Genomic DNA, 20732 nt, shown 5'->3' with positions numbered 1-20732 from the left:
AATATCCTCCATGGAGATAAAAAGAAATGTCCCTTGGAAGGGAAGAGAATGGTTCATGCATGGGTTAGATTTGACGTGAACTAGAAACAGGGTACAAAGGTGGAAAATACAAACACATCTATCTCCTCACAGGCTTCCCATAGAGGAACTTTTGGTTGGAGGCCACCAGGCTAATTACAGAACTGATTTGGTGAAAGATGTCCTCCTCAAACTTAGTGTCCCAGGTCACCATGCACTTAATGGTGTGCCTGAGGTTCCATCATTTGCTCCTTTCAAAATCTCCCAGGGGACATGTGGGTGACCTTGGGGCAGGAAGAGAGAGGAAGCTGATTTGCATGAAGTGCCTTCTCCTCCTAATGGGTCTGGAGACATGAAAAGGCCTGGGGACACCCCACTCAAGCCCAAGAACCTGTGGAGGCCACATACTCTCAGGGTCCCCACCATGGCCTGGAAAGTGCTTCTTCTTGGGCTCCTTGCTTTTGGCTCAGGTCAGGGAAAGGGACTCTGCATCATGGGGGTGCATATAAAAGCAAGGTTTCAGGTGCCCCTTGTCTTCCATAACACCATCTCTCTCTCCTGTTTGTTTTAGGAGCAGATTCTCAGACTGTGGTGATTCAGGAGCCATCAGTGTCAGTATCTCCAGGAGGGACAGTCACACTCACTTGTGGGCTCAGCTCTGGGTCAGTCTCTACCAGTAACTACCCTGAATGGTTCCAGCAGACCCCAGGCAAGGCTCCCCGCTTGCTTATCTATAGCACAAACAGCCGCCCCTCTGGGGTCCCTGATCGCTTCTCTGGATCCATCTCTGGGAACAAAGCCGCCCTCACCATCACAGGGGCCCAACCTGAGGATGAAGCCGATTATCACTGTTTGCTGTATAAGGGTGGTAGTATTTACACAGTGATTTAAATCTATGGGGAAGTGCAACCAGAACCTCTCATGTGCTCAGAATGGCTCAACCATAAAAGCAGGAGAGAAAGAGAGAGAGAGAGAGAGGGAGAGAGAGAGAGAGTGTGTGTGTGTGTGTGGTGGGGGTAGTCAACACCAATGTGGGAAGGGAGGCTCCCTGGCCCCCTTGCCATGTCCAGGAGTTCATCACCACACGTACCTCATCTTGACTTTCCCAGGGTGTGTCCATCTCTCCACTGTAAACCTCTGAGACTGTACTTCCTCCGTTGTTTGCCCAAGGTGTTGAGGAATGGGGTCTCAGTTCCATTATATACAAACCAATTCTGCTATAAATAAGGACTATTTTCCAAAGAACATTGGTAGATGTAACTTTATTCATTGATTTAATGATGAGAAAGAAATTAATATTTTCCTAGTTTGTAGCTTGATAAAAACATAATCCTCCATCCTAGAGCTTCTAACTCCATAATCTGTGTTGGGTTTCAGAGATCTACATTTAACAAGTCCTCCAGAAGATTTGTGTGAAAGTTAACGTTTGAGAAACACTTGTTCTTTTATTATTATAGAATTATTTCTGTAAATATCTCTTTAAAATCCAGGGAGAATAACCTCCTATGACTGAATCATTCCCCAAATTGCACTAAAGATCAAAGAACACTGAGAAATAGGTTCAAAATCTCAGTCCACCGAAGGGTACAGCAGCATGCTGTGGCATAATGCATGCTGGGAGATACAGAACTGAAGGAAAGTATATGTCTAGTGGATGTAGATTTGTAATTCAACCTGGAGACTGTATGATCTCAGCATTATTCTTTCTGACTTGCATTGGCTCCTTAGGAAATGTCTAGAAACACAGGACCACACAACATTGCATAATATTTAGGGCCCTGCCCTTTAAATGAGGTTGTACAATACTTGATATTATACTTCGGTGCTTTCTTCTATTTTTCTTTCAGAATACATTAACTTTATTACATATTGTTATATTAACTGAATTCTGAAACTGAAAATATAAGTTTACTTTACATCCTCCAGGATGTTAAGCTTAAAGGAAAATAACCACCAAATAAAACACAGCCCCAGGCACAATGCATGAACCATAGAATTTGTTCAGTGAATGAAGAATCAGTGGTTAACTCATGTTTTCCAGCACTCACATTGAAATTGTTCATCACTTTAGTTGACAGCTCTCCCGCAAAGACAACTTCAGGCCCAGAGGGCTACACTAGAGAATGTAATCAAGTATTTAAGGGCAAAATAATAATACTACAGAGAAGCAAGTAGGAAGGACAAAACTTGAATATAGGTCATAAAACTAGTTTTCCACTGATTTAATAACCACACAATATTTTCAAAGTAAAGAAAATTAAAAATCCATATGCTGCAAAACAAAGAAACCAAAATATAGCAAAATATTTGCAAATTCAACCTAACAGTGTTCTAAAGGTGGTCATTTTACACATTTAAGGTTTGTGTAATATTGGAAAGGCAATCAATGTAATTCATTCTATAAGAGAATAAATTAAAAATAGGACTATCTCAATAAGTGTACCAATATTTTCTTGAAAACATCCATCCAAATGTATACAGATTGAGAAGGGAAAAATAAACTATATTATTTTAGGTGACATGACCATTTATGTAGAAAATTCAAAATAATTGACATAAAAAGAAAACTGTTGAAACTAAAGATCAATTATGACAAAGTTTCAGGATGCATGTTTAATATAGAAAAGTCCAGTGCTTACCTAATAACTAACATTGAACAAGTGAAATGTGAAATGAACACAATTTACATTAGCACCCAAAAAAGTGTAAACACTTAGGTATAAATTGAACATAGTATGTGTAATATCCATATTAGGAAAATAACCCAATTCTAATGAACGGAATCAAAGAAGAAGTAAACAAATTGAGAGACAGTCCATGTTGACTGATAAGAAAACTCATTACTTTCAAGAAGACAGTTCTTCCCAATTTGATGTACAGATTCAATGCAACCCTTAAATCCCAGCAAATTATTTCATAAACTCTGAAGAACTGATTCTAAAGTTTATGCAGAAAGGGAAAAGATCAAATTAGCAACATAATGTTAAAGGGGAAAAACAATTTGGGAAACTGACACTTCTTGATTTGAGCACCTATTGTAAAGTTACAGTAATCAAGATAGAGAGAAGACAAATAGAGAAATATATATCACAATGTGTTGTTATAGTGTATGTCTGCCCTGCTTTCAACAGATGCTCAAAGTTGCCAAAATGTGTGTGTCCACTATGATCTTCAGGTGAAGCCCATCTCCTTCCAACAGACACACAGGAGGTTGTGTGGAGAACAGGAGAGGGACTGAGCTCAGGGGGTCCAAGGACAGAGAAGGGATGAGGCCAGAGCATGGTACAAGGGGCTTGGCTGTGTGGTGGGCAAGAAGGGTGGGTCAGGCCAGAGCAGGAAAGATCCTTAGGGATTGGAGGGTCTTGGGTGTAGAACAAATAGCTGTGAGGAGTCACTGAAGTGTTTGAAGTCAAAGGGTGACATGCCTGACCTGAAGGAGAAGGACCCCTCTGAGTGCTTGAGGAAATGATGTCTGAGGGAAGTGAGTGATCTTTGTCATAGACCTTTTACTTATGGTCCCTGTGAGTTTAGAGAATTGGTGACTTTTTGTACACATAGGTGGTTTGTTTTGGGGGTCCAGTAAGAATATGATTTCTGTACCCCTTCTTCCAGGCATGTGGAAACAGTAAAACATCACACTCATCTTCCTACTGAAGGAAAGCAATGGGTATAAAACTGCAGGTGGAAAATAAATATAGCTACAATACAAACAGTTTGTGAGGCAATAAAGATAGAATCATGACAAGAATTTGAAAACAGAAATACTCAGAAACCAATGAATTCAGGAGATACATCTCACTCCCAAACATAAAGACATATGTTTATATTCACCTGTAAATGTTCATTCAGGCAAAGTCATTAGCTTTTCACAAATCATTCAGACATATCTGACCTGGTGAAATTGTAACAACATCATATGACTTTGAAATATTTTCTGAATGCTGTTTTGGGAATTTCTCACTGAGCTTGCTTCCTGGAAAATGTCCACTCTCTACAATTCTCTGAAGATCCCCTACAAGTCCCTCCAATGAGCTCCACTCTCCTCTGATCAGTGATGTTTGACATGATACATTCACGTTTTATAGTAACTCCCCCAGGGATTGTGACTCATTGATTGGTTATTTATGTACATTTTTGCCCTTTTTTATAAAGAGGTGTCCCTCCAAAGAGTGAGAAACCATAGTAATAATATGCAGTGTAGACCAATCATCTAGAGTTCAGACATAGGAGTGAGGACAGGGACCTGGTGAGATGCTGAAAGCCACTACGCTCTCAGAACTTTGGTCCAAGGGGATGTGGGTGCCTTGAGACCAGTAGGGGGTGCTGTGGGATTACTCTTTTGTTCCCACACAGCTCCTTGGTGAGGACCTTTCACTGAAGGGAGCCTGAGCCTGTGTGCTGGGCCCTGTGTTCCCTGATGAAGACTCAGCAGCTGTGTTCTCTCTTGTTTGTCAGAGACCATTGAGCAGTGGACCACTGACATGTGTGGTCTCAGCAGGTGATTCCCCCCAGGGCTGAGGCCAACCACCAGCTTCCTCAGTGTATGATATGAGATGTGATCTAGCACCAGGTTTAAGGGAGGGACTAGAAATCACTGGATGGCCCCCATTTGCATGGACAGCACCTCCAATGGTAGAAGGGGGGGGATGAGGAGGCCCAAAGCAGCCAACCCCTTTGTGAGGACCAGGGGCTGGGTCAAAGATTCTTATTCTCTTCATGCTACTCTCTCAATGCACACATAGGGACAGGCCTTGGGTATGCAGTCCCAGTTCCTAGGCTCCATCAGACCCTTTGGCACAGATATGGAGAAGTGTGAGTCTTGCCCCTGTACCATTACTCATGATCATCTCTGTTTGCAGGGTCCCTGTCCCAACCTGTGTTGACCTAGCCACACTCCCGCTCTGCATCTCTGGGAGCAACAACCATACTCACTTCCACCCTGACCAGTGGCTTTAGTGTTGGCAGCTACTACATGAACTGGTACAAACAGAAGCCAGGGAGCCCTCCTCAGTGTCTCCTGTACTACTTCTTAGACTCAAATAAGCACCAGGGTTCTCTGGTCTCCAGTCAGTTCTCTGGATCCAAAGATGTCTCAGCCAATGCAGGGGTCCTGCTCATTTCTGGGATGCAAGCTGAGAATAAGCTTGACTATTAAAGTGCTACAGCTCATGGCCATGGGAGCAGCTACAATACTCACAGTGTCTCAGATAACGAGGATGTGAGACAAAAAATTCCTGAAACCAGAGACCTCACCTCTGAGCCTCATTTATTGGAAGCTTCTACAGAGATTCCTGTAGGAGAGACAGCTCTGTGAGAAGACCTATTCTTGAGGAGGGAGGACTGATACACAGACTGTGCTGTTGTCTAAGACAGCATGGGTGTCCCAGGAGCATACACAGACTGTGCTGTTGTCTAAGACAGCATGGGTGTCCCAGGAGCATACCCAGGTGAGGGAATAAAACCCAACTGCACATATCAAAAGGTCTAGGTAAAATTAAAAAGAACAAGCAGGAGAGACAAGATGGCAGGGAACTAGGAGGAGGCACCATTTCAACCTGTACCCTAAAGTGAGCTGATCACCTACCAAATAACCTACCAAATAACTCTGATCACCCATGAAATCAGCCTGAGCTTAGAATGATACACTTCTGGATCTCTACAGGGGCAGAAGACGCCAGTGGGCAGGTAAAGCAGAGTGGTAACATTGGACTGATGTTGGAAGATAAACAAAAGGGGGAGGGAGCCCCAAGAAGTAACACATTGGAAAGTAATACCCCAATACGAGAGTGCCGTGCAACTGGGGACCAGCATTAACTTGGAGTCTGGTTGAAAGCACTCAAAAAGAGCAAAGGATTGTGGGGGGAAATTGTGGGAATTGGGGCGGTTGGGGACAGGGGCTTAAGTCCCTGGACCCAGGACAGCCAGCCCTGGGTCCTGGTCCTTGTGGGGGGAAATTGTGGGAATTGGGGCGGTTGGGGACAGGGGCTTAAGTCCCTGGACCCAGGACAGCCAGCCCTGGGAGAACGGTCTCCCCCCAAGAATATAGAAACTAGAAAGTCCTCACACACCTGATAGTAAGAATGAGGAATCATAATTGTAGACAGGATCTCTTGAAAGCAGCTAGGAAAAAGAAGCTCCTTACATACAGAGGAAAGCCCATCAGAATAACGTCAGACGTGTCCACAGAAACCTGGCAAGAAAGGGCTGGCAAGATGTATTCAGGGCACTAAATGAGAAGAACATGCAGCCAAGAATACTTTATCCAGCAAAACTGACATTCAAAATGGATGGAGACATAGAGAGTTTCCAAGACCAGCAAGACTTGAAAGAGTCTGCGACCACCAAGCTGACACTGCAGGAAATATTAAGGGGGGGATCTATAAAAAAGGAAAAATCCTAAGAATATCATTGAACAGAAATATAGAGACAATCTACAAAAGAAAGCCTTCAAAGGTAACACAATGTCAATAAAAAGTATCTATCAATAATCACTCTCAATGTGAATGGCCTAAATATGCCCATAAAACAACACAGGGTTGCAGATTGGATAAAATGACAGGACCCATCAATATGTTGTCTACAATAGACCCATTTAGAACCTAAGGATACACCCAGGCTGAAAGTGAAGGGATGGAGAAGCATCTTTCATGCCAATGGGCCTCAAAAGAAGGCTGGGGTAGCGATTCTCATATCAGATAAATGAGATTTTAAACTAAAGACGGTAGTCAGAGATACAGAAGGACACTACATCATTCTTAAAGGGACTATCCACCAAGATGATCTAACAATTGTAAATATCTATGCTCCCAATATGGGAGCAGACAATTACATAAGAAAACTATTAATCAAGATAAAGAGTCATATTGTTATCTATACATTAATAGAAGGAGGTCTTAACAGATCATCCAAGTAATACACAGATCATCCAAGTAGAAAATCAAAAAAGAAACAAGAGGATTGAATGACACATTGGACCAGATGGACCTCATAGATATATACAGAACATTCCATCCTAAAACAGCAGAATACTCATTCTTCTCAAGTGCACATGGAACTTCCTCCACAACAGACCACATACTGGGTCACAAAACAGTACTCAAGCGATAACAAAGGAATGAGGTTATTTCCGGCATATTCTCAGATCACAAGGAAAATAAACTGTAGCTCAATCACAAGAAAAAGTTCAGAAGGAACTCAAACACCTGGAAGCTAAAGTCCACCTTGCCTAAGAATGCTTGGATCAACCAGGAGATCAAAGAAGAACTTCAACAATTCATGGAAACCAATGAGAATGAAGACACTTCCATCCAAAACCTATGGGATACAGCAAAGGTGGTTCTAAGGGGGAAATACATAGCCATCCAAGCCTCCCTCAAAAAAAATGAAAAATCCAGAATACACCAGCTGTCTCTACACCTTAAAGAACTGGAGTATCAACAACAAATCAAACCAACTCCACACATAAGAAGGGAAATAATCAAGATTAGAGCAGAGATCAATGAGGTAGAAACTAGAGATACAGTAGAACGTATCAATGAAACTAGAAGCTGTTTTTTTGAAAGAATCAATAAGATCGATAAACCATTGGTCACACTAATCCAAAAGAAAAGAAAGTAAGCCCAAATTAATAAAATTAAGAATGAAAAGGGAGAGATCACAACTAACACCAAGGAAGTAGAAACAATCATCAGAAGTTATTATCAACAGTTATATGCCAATAAGCTAAGCAACCTAGATGAAATGGATGCATTCCTGGAAAACTATAAACTCCCAAAATTGAACCAGGAAGAAATAGACAACCTGAATAGACCAATATCTAGTAACGAGATTGAAGCAGTGATCAAAAGCCTCCCAAAAAACAAAAGCCCAGGACCTGAAGGATTCCCTGGGGAATTCTATCAAATTTTCAAAGAAGAAATAACACCTATTCTCCTAAAGCTGTATCAAAAAATTGAAGCAGAAGGAAAACTTCCAGACTCTTTTTATGAAGCCAGCATTACCCTGATCCCCAAACCAGGCAAAGACCCTACCAAAAAGGAGAATTTCAGACCAATATCACGGATGAATGTGGATGCTAAGATTCTCAGCAAGATCCTAGCAAACAGGATCCAACAGCACATTAAAAAGATTATCCACCATGACCAGGTGGGATTCATCCCTGGGTTACAAGGATGGTTCAACATTCGCAAATCAATCAATGTGATAGAACAAATCAATAAGAGAAGAGAGAAGAACCACACGGTCCTTTCAATTGATGCAGAAAAAAATATTTGACAAAATCCAGCGTCCGTTCCTGATTAAAACTCGTCAAAGTACAGGGATAGAGGGAACATTCCTGAACTTCATCAAATCTATCTATGAAAGAACCACAGCAAATATCATCCTCAATGGGAAAAAGATTACAACCTTCCTGTTGTGATCAGGAACACGACAAGGATGCCCACTCTCACCACTCTTGTTCAACATAGTATTAGAAGTCCTAGAAACAGCAATCAGACAACAAAGAGAAATAAAAGGTATCCAAATTGGCAAGGAAGAAGTCAAACTCTCTCTCTCTTTGCAGATTACATGATACTTTATATGGAAAACCCGAAAGACTCCACCCCCAAACTACTAGAACTCATACAGCAATTCAGTAATGTGATAGGTTACATAGTCAATGTACAGAAATCAGTTGCTTTCTTGAACACTAACAATGAAAATACAGAAAAGGAAATTAGAGAATTGATTCCATTTACTATAGCACCAAAAACCATAAGATACCTCGGAATAAACCTAACCAAAGAGGTAAAGGATCTGCACTCGAACTACAGAACATTCATTAAAGAAATTGAAGAATACTCAAAAAGATGGAAGACCATTCCATGCTCTTGGATAGGAAGAATAAACATTGCTAAAATATCTATACTGACTAGAGCAATCTATACTTTTAATGCCATTCCAATCAAAATTCCACCGGTATTTTTCAAAGAGCTGTAGCAAATAATCCTAAAATTTGTATGGAATCAGAAGAGCCCCAGAATGGCTAAGGAAATGTTGAAAAAGAAAAATAAAACTGGCGGCATCACGTTACCTGACTTCAAGCTTTACTACAAAGCTGGGGTCACCAAGACAGCGCAGCACTGGCATAAAAACAGATGCATAGACCACTGGAACAGAGTAGAGAGCCCAGATATGGACCCTCAACTATATGGTCAAATAATCTTCAACAAAGCAGGAAAAAATATACAGTGGAAAAAAGACAGTCTCTTCAATAAATGGTGCTGAGAAAATTGGACAGCTATATGCAGAAGAATGAAACTTGACCATTCTCTTACACCATACACAACGATAAACTCAAAATGGATAAAGGACCTCAATGTGAGACAGGAATCCATCAGAATCTTAGAGAAGAACATAGGCAGTAACCTCTTTGATATCAGCCACAGCAACTTCCTTCAAGATATGTCTCCAAAAGCAAAGGAAACAAAAGTGAAAATGAACTTTTGGGTCTTCATCAAGATCAAAAGCTTCTGCACAGCAAAGGAAACAGTCAACTAAACAAAGAGGCAACCCACAGAATGGGAGAATATATTTGCTAATGACAGTACAGACAAAAGGCTGATATCCAGGATCTATAAATAATTTCTCAAACTGAACACACACAAAACAGATAATAATGTCCAAAAATGGGCAGAAGACATTAACAGACACATCTCCAATGAAGACATACAAATGACTGACAGACACATGAAAAAATGTTCATCATCACTAGCCATCACGGAGATTCAAATTAAAACCACATTGAGATACCACCTTAAACCAGTTAGAATAGCCAAAATTAGCAAGGCAGGAAACAACGTGTTGGAGAGGATGTGGTGAAAGGGGAACCCTCTTACACTGTTGGTGGGAATGCAAACTGGTGCAGCCACTTTGGAGAACAGTGTGGAGATTCGTTAAGAAATTAAAGACAGAGCTTCCCTAAGAACCAAGATGCCCTTCAACGGATGAATGGATAAGGAAGATGTGGCCCATATCCACTATGGAGTATTATGCCTCCATCAGAAAAGATGAATACCCAACTATTGTATCAACATGGATGTGAGTGGAAGAGATTATGCTGAGCGAAATAATTCAAGCAGAGAGAGTCAAGTATCTTATGTTTTCACGTATTTGTGGAGCATAACAAATAACATGCAGGACAGAGGGAGATGGAGTGAATGGAGTTGAGGAAAATTGAAAGGGGAGATGAACCATGTGAGACTATGGACTCTGAAAAACAACCTGAGGGTTTTTTTTTTTTAATTTTTTTATTTTAATAAACATATAATGTATTTTTATCCCCAGGGGTACAGGTCTGTGAATCGTCTGGTTTACACATTTCACAGCACTCATCATAGCCCATACCCTCCCCAATGTCCATTTCCCCACCACCCTCTCCCGTCCCCCTTCCCCCCCGCAACCCTCAGTCTGTTTCTTGAGATTGAGTCTTTTATGGTTTGTCTCCCTCCCAATCCCATCTTTTCATTTTTTCTTTTCCTACCTCCCCCCAAACCCCCCCACCTTGCATCTCCACTTCCTCATATCAAAGAGATCATATGATAGTTATATTTCTCCGATTGACTTATTTCGCTAAGCATGATACCCTCTAGTTCCATCCACGTCGTCGCAAATGGCAAGATTTCATGTCTTTTGATGGCTGCATAGTATTCCATTGTGTATATATACCACATCTTCTTTATCCATTCATCTGTTGATGGACATCTAGGCGCTTTCCACAGTTTGGCTATTGTGGACATTGCTGCTATAAACATTCGGGTGCACGTGCCCCTTCGGAGCACCACGTTTGTATCTTTAGGATATATACCCAGGAGTGCAATTGCTGGGTCATAGGGTAGCTCTATTTTCAGTTTTTTGAGGAACCTCCACACTGTTTTCCAGAGTGGTTGCACCAGCTTACATTCCCACCAACAGTGTAGGAGGGTTCCCCTCTCTCCGCATCCTCGCCAGCATCTGTCATTTCTTGACTTGTTAATTTTAGCCATTCTGACTGGTGTGAGGTGGTATCTCATTGTGGTTTTGATTTGTATTTCCCTGATGCCGAGTGATGTGGAGCATTTTTTCATGTGTCTGTTGGCCATCTGGATGTCTTCCTTGCAGAAATGTCTGTTCATGTCCTCTGCCCATTTCTTGACTGGATTATTTGTTCTTTGGGTATTGAGTTTGATAAGCTCTTTATAGATTTTGGATACGAGCCCTTTATCTGATATGTCGTTTGCAAATATCTTCTCCCATTCTGTCAGTTGTCTTTTGGTTTTGTTAACTGTTTCCTTTGCTGTGCAAAAGCTTTTGATCTTGATGAAATCCCAATAGTTCATTTTTGCCCTTGCTTCTGTTGCCTTTGGCGATGTTCCTAGGAAGAAGTTGCTGCGGTGGAGGTCAAAGAGGTTGCTGCCTGCATTGTCCTCAAGGATTTTGATAGATTCCTTTCGCACATTGAGGTCCTTCATCCACTTTGAGTCTATTTTCGTGTGTGGTGTAAGGAAATAGTCCAATTTCATTTTTCTGCATGTGGCTGTCCAATTTTCCCAGCACCATTTGTTGAAGAGGCTGTCTTTTTTCCATTGGATATTCTTTCCTGCTTTGTCGAAGATTAGTTGACCATAGAGTTGAGGGTCTATTTTTGGGCTCTCTATTCTGTTCCATTGGTCTATATGTCTGTTTTTGTGCCAGTACCATACTGTCTTGATGATGACAGCTTTGTAATAGAGCTTGAAGTCTGGAATTGTGATACCACCGACTTTGGCTTTCTTTTTCAATATTCCTTTGGCTATTCGAGGTCTTTTCTGGTTCCATATAAATTTTAGGATTATTTGTTCTATTTCTTTAAAAAAAATGGATGGGATTTTGATAGGGATTGCATTAAATGTGTAGATTGCTTTAGGTAGAATAGACATTTTCACAATATTTGTTCTTCCAATCCATGAGCATGGAATATTTTTCCATTTCTTTGTGTCTTCCTCAATTTCTTTCATGAGTACTTTATAGTTTTCTGAGTATAGATTCTTTGCCTCTTTGGTTAGATTTATTCCTAGGTATCTTATGGTTTTGGGTACGATTGTAAATGGGACTGACTCCTCAATTTCTCTTTCTTCTGTCTTGTTGTTAGTGTAAAGAAATGCGACTGATTTCTGTGCATTGACTTTATATCCTGACACTTTACTGAATTCCTGTATAAGTTCTAGCAGTTTTGGAGTGGAGCCTTTTGGGTTTTCCACATATAGTATCATATCATCTGCAAAGAGTGATAGTTTGACTTCTTCTTTGCCGATTTGGATGCCTTTAATTTCTTTTTGTTGTCTGATTGCTGAGGCTAGGACTTCTAGTACTATATTGAACAGCAGTGGTGATAACGGACATCCCTGCCGTGTTCCTGACCTTAGCGGAAAAGCTTTCAGTTTTTCTCCATTGAGAATGATATTTGCGGTGGGTTTTTCATAGATGGCTTTGATAATATTGAGGTATGTGCCTTCTATCCCTACACTTTGAAGAGTTTTAATCAGGAAGGGATGCTGCACTTTGTCAAACGCTTTTTCAGCATCTATTGAGAGTATCATATGGTTCTTACTCTTTCTTTTATTAATGTATTGTATCACATTGATGGATTTGCGGATGTTGAACCAACCTTGCAGCCCTGGAATAAATCCCACTTGGTCGTGGTGAATAATCCTTTTAATGTACTGTTGGATCCTATTGGCCAGTATTTTGGTGAGAATTTTTGCATCTGTGTTCATCAAGGATATTGGTCTGTAATTCTCTTTTTTGGTGGGATCCTTGTCTGGTTTTGGGATCAAGGTGATGCTGGCCTCATAGAATGAGTTTGGAAGTTTTCCTTCCATTTCTATTTTTTGGAACAGTTTCAGGAGAATAGGAATTAATTCTTCTTTAAATGTTTGGTAGAATTCCCCTGGGAAGCCGTCTGGTCCTGGACTTTTGTTTGTTTGGAGATTTTTGATGACTGTTTCAATCTCCTTACTGGTTATGGGTCTGTTCAGGTTATCTATTTCTTCCGGGTTCAGTTGTGGTAGTTTATACATCTCTAGAAATGTATCCATTTCTTCCAGGTTGTCAAATTTGTTGCCATAGAGTTGCTCGTAGTATGTTCTTATAATTGTTTGTATTTCTTTGGTGTTGGTTGTGATCTCTCCTCTTTCATTCATGATTTTATTTATTTGCGTCCTTTCTCTTTTCTTTTTGATAAGTCTGGCCAGGGGCTTATCAATCTTATTAATTCTTTCAAAGAACCAGCTCCTAGTTTTGTTGATTTGTTCTATTGTTTTTTTAGTTTCTATTTCATTGATTTCTGCTCTGATCTTTATGATTTCTCTTCTCCTGCTGGGTTTAGGCTTTCTTTGTTGTTCTCTCTCCAGCTCCTTTAGGTGTAGGGTTAGGTTGTGTATTTGAGACCTTTCTTGTTTCTTGAGAAAGGCTTGCACTGCTATATATTTTCCTCTCAGGACTGCCTTTGTTGTGTCCCACAGATTTTGAACTGTTGTGTTTTCATTATCATTTGTTTCCATGAATTTTTTCAATTCTTCTTTAATTTCCTGGTTGACCCATTCATTTTTTAGAAGGATGCTGTTTAGTCTCCATGTATTTGCGTTCTTTCCAAATTTCCTCTTGTGATTGAGTTCGAGCTTCAGAGCATTGTGGTCTGAAAATATGCAGGGAATGATCTCGATCTTTTGGTACCGATTGAGACCTGATTTATGACCCAGGATGTGGTCTATTCTGGAGAATGTTCCATGTGCACTAGAGAAGAATGTATATTCTGTTGCTTTGGGATGGAATGTTCTGAATATATCTGTGATGTCCATCTGGTCCAGTGTGTCATTTAAGGCCTTTATTTCCTTGTTGATCTTTTGCTTGGATGATCTGTCCATTTCAGTGAGGGGAGTGTTAAAGTCCCCTGCTATTATTGTATTACTGTCGATGTATTTCTTTGATTTTGTTACTAATTGGTTTATATAGTTGGCTGCTCCCATGTTAGGGGCATAGATATTTAAGATTGTTAGATCTTCTTGTTGGACAGACCCTTTGAGTATAATATAGTGTCCTTCCTCATCTCTTATTATAGTCTTTGGCTTAAAATCTAATTGATCTGATATAAGGATTGCCACCCCAGCTTTCTTCTGATGTCCATTAGCATGGTACATTGTTTTCCACCCCCTCACTTTAAATCTGGAGGTGTCTTCGGGTCTAAAATGAGTTTCTTGTAGGCAGCATATTGATGGGTTTTGTTTTTTTATCCATTCTGATACCCTGTGTCTTTTGATTGGGGCATTTAGCCCATTAACATTCAGGGTAACTATTGAGAGATATGAATTTAGTGCCATTGTATTGCCTGTAAGGTGATTGTTACTGTATATTGTTTCTGTTTCTTTCTGATCTACTACTTTTAGGGTCTCTCTTTGCTTAGAGAACCCCTTTCAATATTTCCTGTAGAGCTGGTTTGGTGTTTGCAAATTCTTTCAGCTTTTGTTTGTCCTGGAAGCTCTTTATCTCTCCTTCTATTTTCAATGATAGCCTAGCCGGATATAGTATTCTTGGCTGCATGTTTTTCTCGTTTAGTGCTCTGAATATATCATGCCAGTTCTTTCTGGCCTGCCAGGTCTCTGTGGATAGGTCCGCTGCCAATCTAATGTTTTTACCCTTGTATGTTACAGACTTCTTTTCCCGGGCTGCTTTCAGGATTTTCTCTTTGTCGCTAAGACTTGTAAATTTTACTATCAGGTGACGAGGTGTGGACCTATTTTTATTGATTTTGAGGGGCGTTCTTAGCATCTCCTGGATTTTGATGTTTGTTCCCTTTGCCATATTAGGGAAATTCTCTCCAATAATTGTCTCCAATATACCTTCTGCTCCCCTCTCTCTTTCTTCTTCTTCTGGAATCCCAATTATTCTAATGTTATGTCGTCTTATGGTGTCACTTATCTCTCGAATCCTCTCCTCGTGTTCCAGTAGTTGTTTGTCTCTCTTTTGCTCAGCTTCTTTATTCTCTGTCATTTGGTCTTCTATGTCACTAATTCTTTCTTCTGCCTCATTTATCCTGGCAGTGAGAGCTTCCATTTTTGATTGCACCTCATGAATAGCTTTTTTGATTTCAACTTGGTTAGATTTTAGTTCTTTTATTTCTCCAGAAAGGGCTTTTATCTCTCTGGAGAGGGTTTCTCTAATATCTTCTATGCCTTTTTCGAGCCCGGCTAGAACCTTGAGAATTGTCATTCTGAACTCTAGATCTGTCATGCTACCTATGTCTGTATTGATTAGGTCTCCAGCCTTCGGTACGGCCTCTTGTTCTTTTTTTTGAGGTGAGTTTTTCCGCCTTGTCATTTTGTCCAGGTAGGATTTGCTTTCTCCTGCTGTGGAATTCCGCTGTTCTTGGTGACTGAAGTTGGTTTTGGATGGTTTCTTGTTGATCTTCTGGGGGAGGGGCCTGTTGTAGTGTTGTAGTGATTCTCAAGTGTCTTTGCCGCAGGCGGAATTGCACCGCCCTTGCCAGGGGCCGGGCTAAGGAATCCGCTCGGGTTTGCTTTCGGGAGCTTTTGTTCCCTGAGCGCTTTCCGTAGAGTTCCGGAGGACGGGAATGAAGATGGCGGCCTCCCAATCTCTCGGCCCGGAGGAGCCAAGAGCTTGGGGTTCCGCTCCTCAGTGTGCTCTCAGAGCAAAGCGCCCAATAGCCCCGCCTCCCTGGCTTGCGGTCGCGCCTCGAGGAAAGCAGTCAATTGTTGGAGCTGGAGAAAAGCGCTGGGTCGCTTTTGTCTCTGTGGCCTCCGGCCGCGCTCTGAGCCCACCCAGCCTGCGACCGGCACAAGGTAACCCTGGGCTTAGAGCTCACTCCTCGGCTTTGTCGCTATAGCCGGCTTCCCCGCTCTAATACCTGCGAGCTCTGCGGCACTCAGACACCCCCAGTCCTTCTGTGACCCCGCGGGTCCTGGGGTTATGCTGACCCCGCCTGGGTTTCCCCCCTGTTTAGCCTCTGGAGCGATGTCTCCCAGTGGAGCCGACTTTTAAAAGTCCCGATTTTGTGCTCCGTCGCTCCGCCGCTTGCCGGGTGCCGGCCCCTCCCCCCGGGGTCTATCTTCCCGTCGCTTTGGATTCACTTCTCCGCAGGTCCTACCTTTCAGAAAGTGATCGATTTTCTGTTTCTGGGATTGTTGCTCTTCTTCTCTTCGATTTCCCGTTGGATTTGTAGGTGTTCACAATGGTTAGATAAGCTATCTAGCTGATCTCCTGCTACCCAATGTCGTCTCAGCCTGCTACTTCTCCGCCATCTTGACTCCTCCCCAACCTGAGGGTTTTGAAGGGGTGGGGAGTCGAGGTTGGGGGAGCCAGGTGGTGGGTATTATGGAGTGCATGTATTTCATGCAGCACTGGGTGTGGTGCATAAACTATGAATTCTGTTATGCTGAAAAGAAATAAAAAAAATAAATAAACAGTTTGAAAATAGTAACCCTAGTCTCTCCCTCCTGTTGTGTCTCCTTTACTACTCACAGAGAATGTTTGAATATCAGTCGTAGACTTAAATTGTTTGTGTAGAGCCTACATGTTAACATCTACCTTGATCTCAGACACAGTTTTTCTCTGTATATGAACCAGCTGACAAATAGTCACAACTCCTTCTGACTCACTGTCATCAGCCTGCACACTCACTCTCTTCCTATCTCTGTTCCCACCTCCTTCAGTTCTTCAATCTCTCTCTGGCTTTTCAGGTATGAACACTGTTTCCACATTAGTAATTTAGACAAATTGCACCAGCATGAAATCCCTTATTCATCTGATTTCAGTTCTCATATGCAGACTGTAGTTCCCCCTTCCTACCAGCCTCAATCTCTGTAATATGACAGTATTATTATTGTATTTCCAACAAATTCACATTCATTCAGACTTTGAGGGCTGTCACACAGGGCTAATGGTATATTTAATGTTCATCTTCACAATTACTGAGGCTGAACAGGTCGGTGTTGACATAGTTGACAAAGGAGAGAGTGGCTTCGTATTTTAACATATAATAACTACTTTTATTGTTCATGGGGATATTTGTTTCTATGACCAGCAGGACCCTAACTTAGCCACATGATTTTCCTCCCTCAATAAAGTCCCATTCATTAGCCCTTTTGCCCTTTCCCGAATTTATCCCTCATGGGCACCCCAGAGAGGCACCAGGGGAACATGGGGCACAGTGAGGAATGACTATGATGTGAAGGCATAGGAAAAGAAGACTCTGTGGTCACCCTTATCCTGTGCTTCCTAAGACATTAAGAACCCACAGATATGAGATTTGTCTGCAGGGATGAAAATGGACAGATATCTCCCATCTCACAACACTCAAATTTCTGATTCAGAGAATGTGTTATCAGAGTCCATCTCAACAAACTATTCATGCTTGTGTCAATCCCACTCTCTTGCAAGGGAAGTGACTTCCTGAACCTGGCCTTCTTTAACTCCATGTTTGAAGACCCTGGAAGTTCTTACAGGGAGCTTGCTCTGGGGATGAGTGTACATGGGAATCAAACCTCAGAGGGTACAGAAAACATAAGAGGGACAGTGGCCACTTGCTTGGTCTCTGAAGGAAAGATGTAATGTTGGCACAGGGAGAATATTCTTATTTTGACTGTGTGTGTGTGTGTGTGTGTGTGTGTGTGTGAGATTGTGTGTGTAACAGCCCACTCTCCCTTCTCCTCTCTCTCAGTGTCTTTGATTCCATAGTTTCTGGACTTTTCTTTCCCTCCAGAAGTCAGGGTTTGCCTGAGCTCACCTCGCCATCCTCAGCAGCACAATCTTAAAGAAGCAGAATCCCCATCAATAAGTAACAACAGTGACATTGAGTGTAACAGGGTTCCTGTCACCAGGAGAGCCATGATATTCCCTGAATACTTACTCTCCTGGGATAAGCCCGATGCTCAGGAACCCCAGAGTGAATCTCTGTCCCTGCAGATAGCTTAGTTCTGGACTATCCCTGAGCTTTAGTGTGGACCTGAAGCTAATGAGTATATTCATTCTGGGAAAACAGCCTTGGGGATGCTGTCATGGAGCTCAAGACCCATGGGGACAAAAGAGACACATTCATGGTGCTCTCAACCTCTGGATGTCACTCCCACAGTCACCTTGGTGACACCTTCAATTGGATGGACTTCAGCTGAAAAGTCTGTCCCAGGCGAGGACCATACAGCTTATAATGTTTGGGATGCAATCCCCCTTACCTCCACCTCTCCATCACTCACATATGGGACCTTTAACAGAATCTCCTGGGTCCAGGTGGCCTTGGGTAATAGAAACTCTTTGCTCTACTCATGGGTGGCTGAATGAGCACTTGCTCTAGCCTAGACATGCTGGACACAAGGCACAGAGACTGTAGATGTGCACAACCCAGAGTGTGGTCTGACCCCAAATCACACTGTCCTGGAAGCTTTGTCTATGTTTGGTAATTCCATCACTGAGATGGCTCTGAGGTTCATAAGAACAGGCCCTTCAAGTGGTTTCAAAGTGCCCCAGGCCAGGTTTCCTAGCTGCAGGTCCAGACCCAGGAAACAAAATTTAATGTTTAAAAGAAGATTGACTTTTTTTTTCTTAACATCTTAATTTAATTGTATTTTTTCATGTTCCAAGATTCATTGTTTATGCACCACACCCAGTGCTCCATGCAATATGCGCCTTTCTTTTTTTTATTTTTTTTTATTAAATTTTTTATTTATTTTCAGCATAACAGTATTCATTGTTTTTTCACCACACCCAGTGCTCCATGCAATCTGTGCCCTCCCTAATACCCACCACCTGGTTCCCCCACCCTCCCACCCCGCCCCTTCAAAACCCTCAGGTTGTTTTTCAGAGTCCATAGTCTCTCATGGTTCACCTCCCCTTCCAATTTCCCTCAACTCCCTTCTCCTCTCCATCTACCCTTGTCCTCTATATTATTTGTTATGCTCCACCAATAAGTGAAACCATATGATACTTAACTTTCTCTGTTTGACTTATTTCACTCAGCATAATCTCTTCCAGTCCTGTCCATGTTGCTACACAAGTTGGGTATTCGTTCTTTCTGATGGAGGCATAATACTCCATAGTGTATATGGACCACATCTTCCTTATCCATTCATCCGTTGAAGGGCATCTTGGTTCTTTCCACAGTTTGGCGACCGTGGCCATTGCTGCTATAAACATTGGGGTACAGATGGCCCTTCTTTTCACTACATCTGTATCTTTGGCGTAAATACCCAGCAGTGCAATTGCAGGGTCATAGGGAAGATCTATTTTTAATTTCCTGAGGAGTCTCCACACTGTTCTCCAAAGTGGCTGCACCAGTTTGCATTCCCACCAACAGTGGAAGAGGGTTCCCCTTTCTCCACATCCTCTCCAACACACGTTGTTTCCTGTCTTGCTAATTTTGGCCATTCTAACTGGTGTAAGGTGGTATCTCAATGTGGTTTTGATTTGAATCTCCCTGATGGCTAGTGATGATGAACATTTTGTCATGTGTCTGGTAGCCATTTGTATGTCTTCATTGGAGAAGTGTCTGTTCATATCTTCTGCCCATTTTTTAATATGATTATCTGTTTTGTGTGTGTTGAGTTTGAGGAGTTCTTTATAGATCCTGGATATCAACCTTTTATCTGTACTGTCATTTGCAAATATCTTCTCCCATTCCGTGGGTTGCCTCTTTGTTTTGATGACTGTTTCTTTTGCTATGCAGAAGCTTTTGACCTTGATGACGTCCCAAAAGTTCATTTTCGCTTCTGTTTCCTTTGCCTTAGGAGACATATCTTGAAAGAAGTTGCTGTGGCTGATGTAGAAGAGGTTACTGCCTATGTTCTCCTCGAGGATTCTGATGGATTCCTGTCTCACGTTGAGGTCTGTGATCCATTTCGAGTTTATCTTTGTGTACGGTGTAAGAGAATGGTCAAGTTTCATTCTTCTACATATAGCTGTCCAGTTTTCCCAGCACCATTTATTGAAGAGACTGTCTTTTTTCCACTGGATATTTTTTCCCTGTTTTGTGCCTTTCTTAATACCCACCACCCATCCCAGGCTCACCCATCCCCCCATCTCCCTTCCCTCTCTAACACTCAGTTTGTTTCCAGAATCCACAGTCTCTCTCCTTTTGTCTCCCCCTCCAACTTACCCAATTCACTTTTCCTCTCCTTTTCCTAATGTCCTCCATGCCATTCCTTATGCTCCACAAGTAAGTTAAACCATATGATAATTGACTTTCTCTGCTTAACTTATCTCACTCTTCCATAATCTCCTTCAGTCCCATCAATGCTGATACAAAATTTGGGTATCCATCTGATATTCTGTTGTATATATGGACTACATCTTCTTTATCCATTCTTCTGTTGAAGGACATCTTCGCTCTTTCCACAGTTTGGTGATTGTGGCCATTGTTGTTATGAACGTTGGGGCACATATAGGCCTTCTTTTCACTACATCTGTATTTGACTTTGGAAAAAGTTTACAGATTTCTCTATTCAACGAGGAACAGAGAAATCCCTTCCCTATTGTTGCATCCATGCTTTTAGCCACAGTTTCTACCCATACTCTCTCTGTAATAAGGCCAAATCTGGGGAAAGTACCCTTATGATTGTACCTGATCTTCACATGACTTTGCACTTCAGTTTAAATCAATCTTATTAAGGAGGATTTGGGGGAAGAAAAGGAAAGAAAAAAAAACACACAAA

General features: G+C 41.8%; 1 protein-coding gene across 2 annotated transcripts in view; it reads left to right on the top strand.

The window, feature by feature from the left end:
* Positions 1 to 404: 404 nt before the first annotated feature.
* The window catches only part of LOC308354676 (immunoglobulin lambda-1 light chain-like), a gene marked incomplete at its 5' end in the record, with an annotated part of 1188495 nt that continues 1168167 nt past the window's right edge, over positions 405 to 20732 (top strand). Inside the window, 2 exons of one of the 2 annotated variants that reach the window (XM_080822263.1) lie at positions 405 to 488; positions 590 to 900. In XM_080822263.1, the coding sequence (XP_080678389.1) occupies positions 443 to 488; positions 590 to 900 (357 nt within the window). The remainder of the gene's footprint in view (positions 489 to 589; positions 901 to 20732) is intronic. The other variant, XM_080822266.1, reaches the window with a different exon arrangement.

Source organism: Martes martes, assembly GCF_963455335.1.
Source record: "Martes martes genome assembly, chromosome: 13".
NCBI classification, from domain to species: domain Eukaryota; kingdom Metazoa; phylum Chordata; class Mammalia; order Carnivora; family Mustelidae; genus Martes; species Martes martes.
The sequence above is the reverse complement of the archived record's forward strand: the minus strand, read 5'-3'. Positions and strand labels throughout refer to the sequence as shown.